Here is a 16,047-nt window from a genome sequence, read left to right as displayed (position 1 = left end):
GTACGGCAACATACTGCAACATTACTATAAAGAAAAAAACTAGTAAATACATTTCCTATACCTTCAAGATATATTTTTCTTTTAATTTTTTCTAATATTATCAGTTATTTTTTAGAAAAATCTTTGAAGAGCTATCGTTCCATTTTTTTTTCAATCGATTAACTAGATAAAAAAACATGAATTGGTGTGCAACACCTTTCGAACATTTGTACTCATCAATTAATAATGGCCAAATAAATATACCACTGTTTAAAAATCTAATTGGAGATTTAGAGAATTTAAATCTAAATTTGGATAAAATTAAGAACCAAACTAGTAGGTGTCAACTGGAGAAAGGTGAAGTTACTGTAGGTGATGGCACAAAGTATAAAATAACTCAAGAGGTAATCATAGCTGCTGTGACATTATCTGATGAATTAAATGTTGACGAATTAGTGATTGCAGAATTAATCCTCTCTGGAATTTTAATTAACGAGAATGAAAATAACTTAAGCAACCAGGATCAACTAACTTTAATTAATGCTGGTAAAGTCCAATATTTTTTAAGAAGACAATATATCTTACAGATAGTATCATATATTATTAATTGTCTTAATTCCGGTGATGATTTATATACTTTATTATTATCAAGTGGGAAACTGATTTCAAATTTACAAAACTCATTCGGTACAATTCATAAAGAATTACAAGATATAAAACAATCTGTCAGTAAAGCACAATTGCTAGAAAATTATTTTGATAGTTTTAAACAAAATATTAAGTTCAAACGTGATTTTCTTTTAATGGAATACGATATTCTATCACAAATTCAGTTCGGTTTAGTTAAACAGAAAGCAATCCTAAAGAGAGACTATATCCTAAAAATTTTGAATCAAATCACTGAACTTGATGCTAACGATTTTTTTATTACATATCATTTACCTTCATTATTTTGTTCCTTCCAAAATCTAAATAGCTTGGATGATAATGATGTTAGATCCTTGCACACAGAATTTATCAACGCATTAAAAAATGAAGATGTAATTTATAAACAGCCCTCCAAAGTTTGTGCAATTTTTGTATTTTTAGCGTATTTTATTGGCTGGTGTAAAGATAAACCGGATACAAGAGCCAATTCCATTGATTTTAAAACAGCTGTAGATGACCCAATGTCAACTGCTGTTGAGCTTGGTGCTATTGAACAATTAATGATTTTTACAGCAGATACTTCTATCACAGCAAAGGATCAAAGCTTAGTGTTGTTTTATGATATTAGGTCACTATTAGAAAAACATATTCCTAGGTTAATTCCAAAGCAATTACAAAATAACTCAACAAACATGACAACCTCAACCGTATCACCAATCTACGCAACACAGGTTGAGGAACAAAACCCATACGAACATATAGAATTTTCAAATGAAACAAATGAAATGTTCCTGTACACATTTGATAATGCCATTCAAACGATTATTGCAGACTGTGCATTTCTATTAACCAAATTGAAGGACTCTGAAGAAGATTCATTATTATCAGGTGAAGATTTTGATCTAAATGATATTGCTATTAAGGCAGATTTAGAGAGATTTTTTTTGGTAATTTATTTTTTCTATTCATCAAGGCCTGAATATTCAAGAAAATTTTGGTTAGATAAAGAATCTAATGCCTATGGATTTATTGAATGGGCTGCCAAATGTGGCGATACCTTAATGCGAGCATGCTTTTATTTGATGATTTCTAGTTTGTCATTTGGTGAGGAGAATTCTTTAAATGTTTATCATTATTTCTGTGGTGGCAATACAGTATCTTGGAATATCATATCTCAATGTTTCAATGAGTATATTATAAGAATTAACAATTTAAACACAGAGATTTTACAAAGACAACAATTCCAAGACTCCAATGACATTAATACAGCAGCCATTGCATTAGATGAAGGATTAAATGAAGAAACAATAATATTTTTATCCTCATTATTAACCCTAATTAGTAGTGTTGCATTTGATTTATCTGAAGAAAATATGAAGACACTGTCTTCAATATTTATTAGCGTATTATTTGAATTTTGTAAAATTGAAACACCTTTGATTGGTGCAGCATTAAAGACATTAAGCTCATTAGTTCCAAACCTAGAATCTGAACGAACTGTGATGTGGAATTCGTTAGATAGGCTAATATTTAAGAACAATTCATTTTCCTCAAGAGATTCTTATAAACAAATATTCTCAAAAAGTTTTACAAATTTTTCAGAAGTTTCTGGATTCCTCAAGTTATTCTATAACTTAATTAAAATCGAAACAAAAGATTCAAATAGTAAATATTTAACTTTTGGTAAGTTGACATTCCCTCCAAAACTGGGTATAAATTATAGAAAGGCCGGAATATGGCCATATTTTGATTATATATTCAACGAATTGTTGATAAATTCGAGCCATATCAAAAACGCAACTAATAATTATCAATTACGCTCATTAATACTTCAAATAATTGAAACTTCGTTAAACTCATTTGATTATTCTGTTCCTCTAAATTCTATTACTGTTAACGCAAATATAAATTCATTAGTTGAAACACATGACTTTTTTACTTATGTTCAAGAAACTCCAGCAGCTATTACTTTCAATTATTTATTCACCGAAGAAATTTATAACTCTATCTTTAGTATTATGACCGTTGGTGTTGATGAGTTAGGAACAGAACTAAATGGCGGAATTGAAAAACTATCATTGCTAAGATCCTCCCTAAGGATTATCTCTAGTGTTTTAGATCACCAAAGCGCATATATCGAAGAAATTGTGCCTATATCGGCTAAAAACTCGAAACCAGAATACTATACTCCTAAGTACTTTGGACTCCATGGCCTTCGTTCATTTTATGATGCAATTTTTTTTAATTTACCTGTTGTTGCACATCTTGGTCTGTATATTGGCATGGATGATATTGCAGTAGCATCTGAAGCTCTACAAGTGTTGAAAAAAATATCCTATCATGAATATTCTACATTTTCTCAAGAGTCTGGAAAGAAAAAGCTTCTTACAATATTTGATTCTGTCGATGAATCTGTTAGGATAAAAGATGCATTCATTGCTCAGCTACAAAATCCAATTGAGGATGACGCTTGTCTATCTTTGAAGTTCGAAATCTTAGATTTTATTAATACCAATCTAAACTATTCAGATCCTCAAATAACTATAGCTCACTTTTTATTAGGATTTGAAATTACAAACGGCATTTCATTAGGTCCTAATTTAAACACGTTCATAACCTCTGGATCGTCACTACTAAACTGCTTGAAATTTATACTACGAGAATCATTAACTGCTCTTTCCTCAGATTATATTGCTTATGCTCCAATAAGGTTAGCAGCTGATTCATTGGAAATTATTTTAAAATTATGCCGCAACCATTCTACTACCCATATTATTTTAGAATACTTAGAAGATAGAGAATTATTCAATTCTTTACTAGATACTGATATTACAATGAATAAAAATACTCTCTGGTCAAACCATCAATTTGATATTACTCATTTAGAATCATACCAAAAATTTATTCAAACTGAGGCAATGGGTGCATTAATGTCATTCTTAAGATACCGTAGCTATTTGCTACAATTTGTGAGTCTCTCTTTGTTCAAATTATCTAATATTGGTAGTACAATTAAGATTAAGAAATATATTGAAAAATTAGCATCTAATAAGATGTACTCTGCCAAAATATTTGGATTTCTAGATATCTTAAACTATAATTTAAGAAGTTTAAATGATTCTTCCGATACTGCTGATTTAACTATATTTAAAGATTTATCCATAAACTTGAACAAAGTTGATAAAAATTTCTCAGTAAGTGGTAATATTTATAATTTCGAAGAGATAGATTTATTATTAAATTTAGCCAGTAGAGTTTACTTACAAAACAATTGCAAAAGTATGATTCTCACTACAAATGAGAAAAAGGTTCTTAAATCTAAAACTGAATTCGAAATGGTGAAGATAAAGGAAAACCTTACTCTCTTATTAAGCACTAATACTTTTCATGATTTACAACTATCAACGTTACATGCATGGGCACAATTAGTTCAAATAATTGTTTCAAACGATGGCTTAGTACCTTTGGCTAGGTCAAGCTTCATCCTAGAAATATTTGGAACCATAGTGCCAATGATCAATGACTACGTTGAACTAAATGTATCCTTTTCGGAAGAATTTGTCTCTTTGACAGTCTTTCTATATGATATTTATCAAAAAGATAGAGTTATGATTGATGGCCATCAAAAACTCGATTCAAGACTTTATACTCTATTCAAAGCTTGCATTTCTGGTATAAAATCTACTACAACCACATTTACATTAAGATCTGATTTCTACATATTAGCCAACAAATATTTGGTAAGAGTATTAATGGATGAAAGTTTAGGTAAACGTGTATTACAAGATTTAAGATTAGATAGTGAAAAATTGGTGGATATAATATGCAATGATGCAATATTTGGGGAAGGTATAAATAGAATAACCAGCATTTTCGTATTAAATTCCTTATACAGATTAGCAAATTTTAATAAGGAAAACTTTATCCTAGAATCAATTACTAAAAACAATAAATTATTATTGTTGATTAGATCTTTGAAAAATATAGATATTCTACTGTCATCTACTAATAACGTAACAATTGATGAGTTGTTATATGAACAAACTGCGTTTAAATCCATTTTATCATTCTTAATTCGTGTGGCTCAAAACAAAATTGGCTCTCAATTGCTTTTACAAAATCAAATATTACAAATAATTTCTGAATTAAACTTTTTAAAAATTGATCCTGACTTGGGCTTAGAATTAATATTCGACGAATTTAATACATTTAAAGAAGGGGATAAAGTGGTTAAACTAAATTTGAATCTTGACAATCCAATATCTATCGGTCAAGGTTCTGATAATAACGGAATTTCAATATTTGAATTTTTAGTTCCATGTTTTCAATTAATAACTGCAATTTTAATCAGTACAGGAAGTGAAAATAAAGTCGTTATAAGAAATGTAAAGAAGTTGCTAAGCACCTATAGAAAACTTTGCGTAGGTATCTTAAAAAGAGATGCACTAAGAAAGAGACAAGATTCATTAAATATCACTTCTAATGAATCAACTTCTAAAAATGATAATAAACTAGAAATATCTGCAACAAAAGGTGGCCTAGATGAAATGGTTGACTTAATAGTATTACTTTGTATACTAACGAGATATCAAGGTGAAGAACGATTACCTACCTATTAAATAATCTGATTATCTTTTAATTAAAAGTCTAATAATTTTTAGTATATAAATTGTCCTTAATTTTACATGTATGCATGAATTTATTATTCTTGAATAATCAATATATATACAAGAACTACAGTTTAGATTTTAGCGATGTCCTAATTGTTTGAATTTTTCTGAATTTATGAACAAATAATGGCTTAAATATTATCAACTATCCAAATATCGTATAAATATCTTAAAAATTGAATAGGTATGACCTCTTTTGCTAACTGAGTAATTTCGGTTTATAAAAAGAAAATACCTTACCTAATATGCAATGCATTATAACCAGTCTATTACGCAGTGAATTTTGAAGTATAAATAGTTAACAATTTGAACTTTTCTATAACTATATGCTAATATTCCTGATCAAGAAAATAATCTAACAATTTTAATACATTATACACATGTAAGAAATCATAATTATAGTACAATATATTATATAAGCCAACATAGAAAATATCATGAAAAAAAAATGAATAAACTCAAATCCCAATATTAGAATGCTAATGAGAAGACACATCATCCATTTTATTAGCCTTTCTAGTCTTTTGTAAATCATCCAAGACTGTATCATAAGCTGCATCGATTTGATTTCTATGATCGCAATCTATAGAAACATTAGTTGACTTTAATACTGGAAAATCTGAATCGTTTATCTTCTCAACTATATTTTTATCCGACGATGATATATTTGATAAGCTATTAGGGACCTTATCACTTGCATCGACAAAGGTACTTTCTGAGTCAAGGTGCTTCATAGATGAATGCTTTCCTAACAAAGAAGAATCCAAGCTAGAGGTTAAATGATCATTACTTTCTTCATCATTACTTTCTTCATCATTACTATCTAAATGATAATTCATATTAATATTTTGTTTCTTAAAGATATCATGCAAATGATAACCTTGCTTGTGTAATTCATCAATAACGTCAACAACTGTGGATATATCATTCTTTAACAAGAATTTTCTAATTTCATTACTATTTAAACTTTCTGCAGCATTCCGTATAGCATCTTTATCTAAAGCCGACATATTTTTATTTTCAGAATCTTCTTTAATTTTCTTTATCATATGAACACTCTTTTTAAATATATCACCTTCTTCACGATTTTGATTAGTTTTAATTTTAATTGTCAAATAATCTTGATCATTTCTATATTCTTTTGTATCGTCAGCATTTGGGTGGAAATCTTCAATTTCTGGTTTACCAAACGGTAGTAGAACTGAATGGCCACTTTTATTTAAATTAGTGGAAGATGGTACAGTTTGTAAGGATGATACATCGGTATTATCATTTGAATTATTATTATTATTAGTACTATTATTATTATTATTATTATTATTGCTATTAATTGTAGTAATGTGATTATTATCAGTTCTGAAAAGATTTTGTGGAAAAGTGGTAGGTACCAAATGACTACTCATTGGAGACTCTGATATTGGTAAGTCTGAATTGCTTTCATTTAAACAATTTTTATTCTTAATTTGATTCCTTTTCAAAGTTCGTTCTCGAATTAATCTAATACATTTTTCAAAGCAAGCATCTATGAAACAAAATCTAATTAACGTTTCTTTCCCCTCGAAGCTTAATTGAGAATTGAGTCTTAATTCGAATAAATCTTGAATTACTTTTCTAATCTTTATACGCGAATCTGTGATCTTTTGTATGAAATTTTGAGCCAATTGATCGTAATGAGCTTTATCATCGAACGCATCAGTTAATAATTCTGATAATTCCTGTTGGAAACTAATCATTTCAGAAGGATTGGTATCCGAACCTGTGGTGGTTGAATTATTTATATTTTTAAATTCATTTTCCATATTTCTCATTGTATATATAGATAATTCGTTTTTAAAGTTTTTGGAAAATTTAGTATCATCATCATCAAAATCAATATCTAAAGTAATCAAGGTGGAACTCTTTTCGATTGCTTGTATTAAAGATTTTGAAGTGATCTGATCTAATTTTGTGCCTAAAATTGACAAATAATTTAATTTTGAACAAAAGGGTAATATTTCAGATAACATAATAATCCCTGTTGATGATAAATTATTAAAATCCAAATGCAACCTTACCAAATTAGCAAAAACAGGTAAAATTTTAATTAGTGTATGCATAGAGTAAGGAAACATATCGGGATTATTTGAAAGATCCAAGAATTTCAAATTTTCACAATAACACAAACAACTTATCATTCTTAGAGCTTCATTATTTTCCGATCTATCACCACTTTTTACAGATAAATTAGTACCTCTTAATGAAATAAATTTAAAAATATTCTTTACATTCGAATTTTTAATCTTACTCTTGATTGCATTTGAAAAAGAATCTAATTTGCCTCTTAAATCATTAAATGAAACATCTAACCCTGTTACTTTTGATTGAATGATCCATTTCCCTAAGTTTTCACATTGTTCCTTAGTTAAATTGTTATATGCTAATCCCAATCTTTCTGTTGCAATGCATGCTACTTGAATAAAATTTTGGAAAGATTCTCGTGACATTTGAGCACCTGATACAATGATTTCTTCAATCCCATTTTTAGAAGCAATGGCTGCCGTTAATAAATTCCAATTAATATCGTCTCTACAATTTAAATTGGAAACCATTCTTATAATATTATTTTCTTTATCTTTTTTCTTTTTAGCCAACGAAGATTTAGAAGGTTTTTGTACATTTGTTTTCATAGTGGGTACCATCGATAAATCTATTGATATTAAAGATTGTGATTTAGAAATGAAATAACATAATAATTTCCAACCTTCAGAATTAATTGGAGTATTTCTTAAAGATAATTTTTCGAAATTTTTTTTATGCATTAAAGAACTTAGGATAATTTTAAATTGTTCTACAGTTAAATTTACACCGTCTAATGAAATGCATAATACCGGGACAATACTAATGAAATCACTAAAAGCCCAAACCTCTACCATGGAAGGTCTAGGATTACGCAATTGTAAAAGAGGAATTGTTTCAGTGGAACCTTTTTTCAATTGTTTCATCATAGCAGGGATTGGTAAGATTTCTCTTAAATGACAACAACGTGTATAGACAATATCAAATGGGATAGAAATGTCCTTTGGTGGGAAAATTTCACCTTCAAATGAATCTTGAGACATTAATAATACTAGGGATTGCGAGGAAGAATGAATTTGAGAACTTGTGGTTGACTCTGAGGAAGATCTTCTTGATAACATTGGCTTATCAATTGTTGCATGAGAAATATCAGTGTTTGTCACATTGATATCAGATAAATTTTCATTTTCTAGGGGGTTTAACAATTTTAATTGACCTGTACCACCTACGACAATACCAAAAGTTGATGATTCTAAGATTCGTTTTCTTTCCTCTTGTGATAATCTATGAATAACAACAGTACCATCTGGATTTATTTGAACTTCACCCTTTCTTGGATTTTTTGAACAAATTTGTTGTGGAGGATCATTAAAATATGTATTTGTTGCAAATGATACATGCTTTAAAGGTTTAATTTTTTCTAAACCTGGTATATTAGAGACATTGTTTTTTTTCAATTTATATAAACTCTTATGCTGATTTAATTTTGATTTTACTTGGGCAGTAGTAGTAGAATTAACAGTAGCCGTATTATTTTCAGTTGAAACAGGAGTAGAGGTAGAATTTGAATTGGTAGTTGCTTTATTTAAAGAAGATACAGAAGATGTGGTTGAATTTAAATGAGAACTTGTAACTTTTCTTAAAAAAGTTCCAAATTTAGCAGAGGGAACTGGTGGTGGGGACTGTGAAGGGGATGCATGAGGTGATGGCGAAGATATTGGAGAAGGAGATGGATGGTTTTTCAGAATGGAAGGGTATTTCGATTCGTTTGGATGTGGAGGAATCGGCCTTCCCTTTTTATCTATTATATTTGGAGGATTATCACTTTCCGAAGATAATGTAGAGACGTCATTGTCGGAATTATAAGATTCCTTATCATAATAATCATCCCCTCCACTATCTTCTATGGGTTGTGAGGGTATATTAGAATCTGATTGTGGCTGTAAATCTGGTTGGGTATTGAATGCAGTCACAGAATAGTTTTTTGACTTATAATATTGCAAGAATTTCAATAGTCGTGAATCTTCATCTTCATCATTTTTATTACTAGTACTATTATTATTATTGCTTTTCATAGAAGTTGTAGTTTCATTAGTGGAAGGGATATTATTAGAAGTGGATTTATATAGTCTATGTTTATGTGTTGCAGATAAAGGTATGGTAGTAGTAGTGGTGGCAGTTGGAGGATTAGTAGTTGTTTTAGATCTTTTCAATGCAGTAGATGAAGGGATAGGCTGTTTAGAAGGTTTTGATCTAGAGAAGATGGATTTGAAGAAACCTGTACCTGAGTTTGTGAATGACGAAGTAGCTGACGCTACCGATGCAGTATTTATAGATTTGGTCTTTCGTAATGAATAATTATTTGTATTCATCGTGGTAGTACACTATGATGAATAGTTTGCAAATAACAAGACGGTTGAGAAGGGAAGGATGAATGGATATGGATGCTGTTGTAAATGAGTGTGTATGAATTATAATATATAGATTTTTTTTTATTTGCTTCTCAAAAAAAAAATTTATAATTATAAAAATTATATTATATGTAATTTTTTTTATCTTTTCTTATTATTTTTATTTTTTTTTTTTTAATTAATTATTATTATTATTATAATATTCATTTAAAATTGATATTTTAAGTTTTGAATGAACTAGATAAGGTACATTAAAATCTAATAATGTATAATGGATAAGGAAAAAGCATTCCTTATAGACGGGAGAAAATGGATTGAATGAAAATGGATTAATTAGGATAACCGAAAGGCAAAATGTCCCAATGTGGAAATCCAAGGGACAAACAAACATGGACAAATTGGGACCCTCGTGGCAAATGATAAATTATAAACGACAAATAAAGACATTTGCACGTGATGTCAAAATACAGGCAATGTGATCATAAAATAAAAAAATGAATACCCACGTGATCTAGATTTCAGATTCATCAAATTCTCTTTCTAATAAATCATGAAACACAGCACCCACCTCATGACTCAAATTAGATGTTTGCATGGCTCTGCCATATCTGGAAAATGCACGGCGGGAACATTCTCGAGCTACAGAGCATGCTGCATAACTGGCAACAACAGTTTGCTCCGTTAATGTCAATGGCTGTTTGTCTTGAGGTAAATCTGGTCCTGCTTGTCTTTCTTCCATACAACGAGAGTATGCTATCATAGCTAATACAGCTCCTGCAAGTGTATCTCCCTGACCACCGACTCGTTTTAATGAGCCTTCTACGCGACACGTTATGTCACGTGTTGAATTGTTGTCTGGGTAGTGCACGTGGTCTGCTGCCCCTTTTTCTATTACCACACATTTGAACTGTGAAGCTATTATTCTACCAGCAGTATTGTTACAATCCTGTTTGGTTACTGCCTTAGCAATACGGCGTGCCTCAATGATATTAGGTGTCAATACTAGTTGACCTTTATGCATTTGAGATACAAGTCCTCGTATTTCTGCATCTTCAGCTAGAAACCATAATGCATCAGCATCAAGTACAACGCCTAAATCATGTGAATGAACCACATGTCGTAATATTGCTAACAAATCAGAGCGTGCTATAGCGTCTCTCCCCAATCCTGGTCCCACACAAATTGCATGCATTCGCTGTAGCAGAGAAATCAGCTCGGCCGAAATATCCCCGGGCGATGTAGATTCGGCCGAGATACCAAGGATCGGATGGACCATCAAGTCTGGAGAATAACCTTTAATTACTGGTGCTGCTGCAGGTGGACATACCACGTGTACAAGATCCATACCCATCAAAGCAGTTGCACGAGCACAGAAATAAGGTGCTCCAGTATAGTCACGAGATCCACCGATGATACATACTCGTCCTGCTTGACCTTTATGAAGTGTACTGCTTAAAGGTGGGATCAACTCCTTTTGTGCTAAAGCGAGAAGTTGTTTATGGGAAAGCGAGGGAAGTCTATTTGCCATGAGGTAAAGTTATTTTTGTAGTTACTAATATAGTTGTAGTTGTAATGGCAGTGGAAGTTACAGTCGCAGTCGCAGCTGTGGTTGCAGTTGCAACTGTTACTATGATGCTTGGCTTTTGCATTGTCCGTTTTATATTCTTTTCGTCCATTTCAATTTGTCAATGCCATTTCCCTATTTGCTCGCTTATTTTTACGTGTATTTTTCTCGCTTATATTTATGCCTAAATACTAGTTATATTTGGCTCGCTTATATTCACCTAAATATCCACCCCTTAATTTGGTCTCGTTTATAATTTCCAGGCTTCTTCATATTTTCATTTGGCTCTTCAGAGGGTACCCGATGGTCGCTCGGTAAGATCCGGGGATAAGACCGAAGTCCATGGATCTCTATATATAAGAAACCTTCACATATATTAGTCAGATACTTTTGCATCGAAATTTCGATACACTTCCCCAATACACCACTATAATCACTACACTTTAACAATGAGTTCGAGAAAAATCACTTATACTGCAGCTGCGGCTGCTACTTTATTAGCTTCTGCTTATATCTATCGTCAATGTTCTTGTACTAAATCATCCACTAAAGCCCCTCTAGCTGAGAAAAATCAATTAGGAGCTACTGTCTCTAATTCAAAAGCCTTTGTTCCTGATTCAAGCTGGGTAGCTTTACCTTTAACTGATATTAAAACTCTTTCTCCTGATACAAAACGTTTCACTTTCCAATTACCACAAGAAGACCAAGTCTCTGGGTTAACTGTAGCATCGGCTCTTTTAACTAAATTCATCACTCCAAAGGGTTCTAATGTTATTAGACCTTATACCCCGGTTACTGACTTGAACAAAAAGGGGTCCTTTGACTTAGTCATTAAAGTATACCCAGAAGGTAAAATGACTAATCATATCTTCAATTTGAAATTAAATGAAACTTTGCTATTTAAAGGCCCCTTGTTGAAATTCGATTATCCAAAAAATACTTTTAATGAAATCACTTTACTTGGTGCAGGTACTGGTATTACTCCATTATATCAAATCTTAACTTCTATCTTAAGTGATCCTGATCAACAACCAAACACTAAAATTAATTTGCTTTATGGTAATAAGACACCTCAAGATATCCTGTTGAAACCTGAATTAGATGAATTACAAAAAAAATTCAGCGATACTTTTAAAGTCACTTATTTTGTAGATCAATTGAATAATGATTTGGAATATAATGGTGAATTAGGGTATATCTCCAAGGATTATTTGAAGAAATCTATGCTGGAACCTAAATCCACTAAAAACCAAAAGATCTTCATTTGTGGTCCTCCTCCATTCATGAATTGTTATTCAGGTCCAAAAGCCTCACCAAAGGAACAAGGTGAATTATCAGGTATCTTGAAGGACTTGGGTTACACTTCAGAACAAGTCTTTAAATTCTAATACAAATATATATATATATATATTCTTTTATCTATCTATCTATCTATCTATTCTCCTATATATATTCTTTTCGTGTCTAAATATTGGTAATTACCATAATTTTTTTGTTGCTATTTTAGGAAATGATCCGCGTCTAAAATGGGCGGCTAACATACGAATTATATAATACTCTTACATTAAATATAGTAATTAGTAGAAGAATAAAATATAAAAATCGAATTTTTTTTTTTTGAGGGAATATATTTAAAACGATAAGATTAAATCTTTACGTTGAATAAATAAGTATTTACAAAATAAATAAATAAATAATTTAACGAGACCATCATACTTCATAATATATGGAAAAGAAATTTTGTTTGTTTGTTTTTTTTGCTTAAAATAAATAAATAAATAATGGACATATCATTGTTCCTTAATATGATCTAATGCCTGGTGGAACAGTTGGACATTCTTCAGCATCTAAAGTCTGGGTTATAACATTTCTGTATTTAATTTCAACTGGATCACCAGTCTTCTTTTGCCATGTCAAAGTGTGTTTCATCCAATTCTCATCATCTCTCTTGGAATAATCTTCTCTTGCATGAGCACCACGACTTTCCTTTCTGTTAGCAGCAGCTGTAGCAGTTTGTGTGGCACAGGTTAATAAGTTTTCCAATTCTAAAGTTTCCACTAAATCACTATTCCAAATCATGGATTTATCAGTAACCTTTACATCACCTTTAAATTCAGCATCAATCTTATTAATAGATCTAACACCTTCATCTAAAGTTTCTTGAATTCTAAACACAGAACAGTTCTTTTGCATAGATTTTTGCATCTTTAATCTGATGGCAGCTGTGTTTGTGTTACCAGTAGTGTTTCTATAGTTATCTAATCTAATTAGAGCTTCTTTACCCAAATCACTTGGCAATTTCTTATGAGGTAAACCTGGTTGTAAAGTATCGGAAATAGTATGCGAGACAGCTCTACCAAAGACAACTAAATCTAATAAGGAATTTGCACCTAATCTATTAGCACCATGAACTGAGACACATGCAGCTTCACCACAGGCCATCAAACCTGGAATGACTTCATCTTCACCAGTTTCTTGATTGATTGTTAAAGCTTCACCAGTCCATTTAGTTGGAATACCACCCATATTGTAATGAACAGTTGGTAAAATTGGAATTGGTTCCTTAGTCACATCAACACCAGCAAAAATTTGTGCAGTTTCAGAAATACCTGGCAATCTTTCCTTCAAAACAGTTTCAGGAATATGACTTAATTGTAAGAAAATGTGGTCTTTATCTTTACCGACACCTCTACCTTCATTGATTTCGACAGTAATGGCTCTGGAAACAACATCTCTGGAAGCTAAATCCTTAGCATGTGGAGCATAACGTTCCATAAATCTTTCACCTTCAGAGTTAATTAAAAACCCACCTTCACCACGGGCACCTTCAGTAATCAAACAACCTGAACCATAGATACCAGATGGATGGAATTGAACGAATTCCAAATCTTGCAATGGGAAACCAGCTCTTGAAACCATTGCATTACCATCACCAGTACATGTGTGTGCTGAGGTACAAGAGAAATAAGCTCTACCATAACCACCAGTGGCAATGATAGTCTTATGAGCTCTGAATCTATGGATAGTACCATCTTCTTGGTTATAAGCCATAACACCAACGATTTCGCCGTTATGTTTTAATAGATCCAGGGCAAAATATTCAATGAAAAAATGAGTATCATGTTTCAAAGCTTGAGAATATAATGTATGCAGCATAGCATGACCTGTTCTATCGGCGACAGCACAAGTTCTATAAGCTTGACCATCTTTACCGTAATTTTTACTTTGACCACCAAAGGCTCTTTGATAAATTCTACCATTTTCCAATCTAGAGAATGGCATACCAAAATGTTCTAATTCAATAATAGATTTTGGAGCTTCACGAGTCATATAATGAATGGAATCTTGGTCACCTAACCAATCAGAACCTTTAACAGTATCATACATGTGCCATTTCCAATCATCTGGATGAGCATTACCTAAGGCAGCATTGATACCACCTTGAGCAGCAACAGTGTGGGATCTTGTTGGGAATAATTTGGAAATACAAGCAGTTTTAAACCCAGCTTCAGCTAACCCAAAGGCAGCTCTTAGACCAGCACCACCAGCACCAACAACAACACAATCATATTCATGATCAACAATGTTGTATTTGTCACCAACGTTTTCTGTGGCGGTAGCCATAGTTCTCTTATAGATAGCTATTCTATTAGTGGAACTAATCGCACTTTTTCTAATAGCAGATAACATCTTATTATAGTTTGAAAGGGGAAAAAATCGAGATAATAATGCTTAAATGATAATTTTAATCAAATCAATGTATATTGTACTTGTAGTGCGATAATGAATTTACTAAATATAAAAACAAAAACAAAACAAAAAAAACAAAAAAAAGTAAGACTAATGAATATTCGTAAGGAAAAGGGTATTTAAAGGAAAGATCAATCGTAACGTCTGTGTCCTTTAATTCTTATTCAATTATTAGCGATTTTTTGATATTGTTATTTTCTTTTTTTTTTAAAATACAATATTAAATTATAAGGGGAGAATATAAAAAAAAACTGAGATCTTATAAACCGTATACCAGGTGGATGGATGGATTAAAATATACAACAAAAAAATATTCTCGAAATTAATAGAGAGATTGTCTAATAAACTATGGTATAATATAGTTTAATGTTTGTTTTTTACTTATATATTATACAACTTAAGTACGCGTAGGATTGAATATCCTTCCTTTTTTACTTTGTTAGTCTAGTTCCTTACATGCGTGAAACTAAACAGAAGTAGTGACTCCCTTAGCTCCGATTCGGAGGAGCACGACAAAAATCTGCCGATCTTTTCCTCAAACGTGGGGATAATGATGTTTAAAAATATAGTTTGGAGAAAAACAACCACAAAAAAACAGAAGCGGTGGCTCAATGGTAGAGCTTTTGACTCCAATTATCACTTAGTTGTCATCAAAGGGTTGCAGGTTCAATTCCTGTCCGTTTCATTTTTGTCAATCTTTGACAAATTAAAATCCAGGTAACATGCCACACGTCATACCCTAATATAATATATAACAATTACTAATACTTAAAGAATAAAATTAATTTATAGATTAAAAAATATTTTTTTAGAAAAAATTATATATATCTGTATATATATATATATATATATATATATATTAGTTGAGCGTGTATATACATAGCATTATGCAAGTGTGGATATGAATAGGTATAGGTATCGTATTAATAGACATTCGAAATTAGTTGATATTTACACAAAAAAAAAAATA

At 31.1% G+C, this 16,047-nt stretch overlaps 5 protein-coding genes and 1 non-coding gene across 6 annotated transcripts; 3 read left to right on the top strand and 3 right to left on the bottom strand.

The window, feature by feature from the left end:
• Positions 1 to 176: 176 nt before the first annotated feature.
• On the top strand, positions 177 to 5,246 carry NUP192 (Nup192p; the record flags this gene model as incomplete). The annotated part of the gene is made up of 1 exon (XM_004178263.1): positions 177 to 5,246. The coding sequence occupies one exon, from the start codon at positions 177 to 179 to the stop codon at positions 5,244 to 5,246; it is 5,070 nt and encodes a 1,689-aa protein (XP_004178311.1).
• Positions 5,247 to 5,776: 530 nt separating this feature from the next.
• Positions 5,777 to 9,724, bottom strand: TBLA0A10110 (uncharacterized protein; the record flags this gene model as incomplete). Its single annotated transcript, XM_004178262.1, has 1 exon — positions 5,777 to 9,724. One exon carries the CDS (start codon positions 9,722 to 9,724, stop codon positions 5,777 to 5,779), a length of 3,948 nt encoding a protein of 1,315 aa, XP_004178310.1.
• Positions 9,725 to 10,274: 550 nt separating this feature from the next.
• NNR2 (NADHX dehydratase) lies at positions 10,275 to 11,291 on the bottom strand (the record flags this gene model as incomplete). The annotated part of the gene is made up of 1 exon (XM_004178261.1): positions 10,275 to 11,291. The coding sequence occupies one exon, from the start codon at positions 11,289 to 11,291 to the stop codon at positions 10,275 to 10,277; it is 1,017 nt and encodes a 338-aa protein (XP_004178309.1).
• Positions 11,292 to 11,776: 485 nt separating this feature from the next.
• On the top strand, positions 11,777 to 12,715 carry MCR1 (cytochrome-b5 reductase; the record flags this gene model as incomplete). Its single annotated transcript, XM_004178260.1, has 1 exon — positions 11,777 to 12,715. The coding sequence occupies one exon, from the start codon at positions 11,777 to 11,779 to the stop codon at positions 12,713 to 12,715; it is 939 nt and encodes a 312-aa protein (XP_004178308.1).
• Positions 12,716 to 13,127: 412 nt separating this feature from the next.
• TBLA0A10080 (uncharacterized protein) lies at positions 13,128 to 15,017 on the bottom strand (the record flags this gene model as incomplete). The annotated part of the gene is made up of 1 exon (XM_004178259.1): positions 13,128 to 15,017. One exon carries the CDS (start codon positions 15,015 to 15,017, stop codon positions 13,128 to 13,130), a length of 1,890 nt encoding a protein of 629 aa, XP_004178307.1.
• Positions 15,018 to 15,674: 657 nt separating this feature from the next.
• TBLA0Atrna5W lies at positions 15,675 to 15,762 on the top strand. Its single transcript is given in 2 exon segments — positions 15,675 to 15,711; positions 15,726 to 15,762. It is a non-coding gene; the product is annotated as a tRNA-Trp (tRNA).
• The last annotated feature ends 285 nt before the right edge of the window (positions 15,763 to 16,047 follow it).

Source organism: Henningerozyma blattae, chromosome 1, assembly GCF_000315915.1.
Source record: "Henningerozyma blattae CBS 6284 chromosome 1, complete genome".
In the NCBI taxonomy this organism is placed as follows: Eukaryota; Fungi; Ascomycota; class Saccharomycetes; order Saccharomycetales; family Saccharomycetaceae; genus Henningerozyma; species Henningerozyma blattae.
Note: the sequence above shows the minus strand (reverse complement) of the source record. Positions and strands in the feature narration are given on the sequence as shown.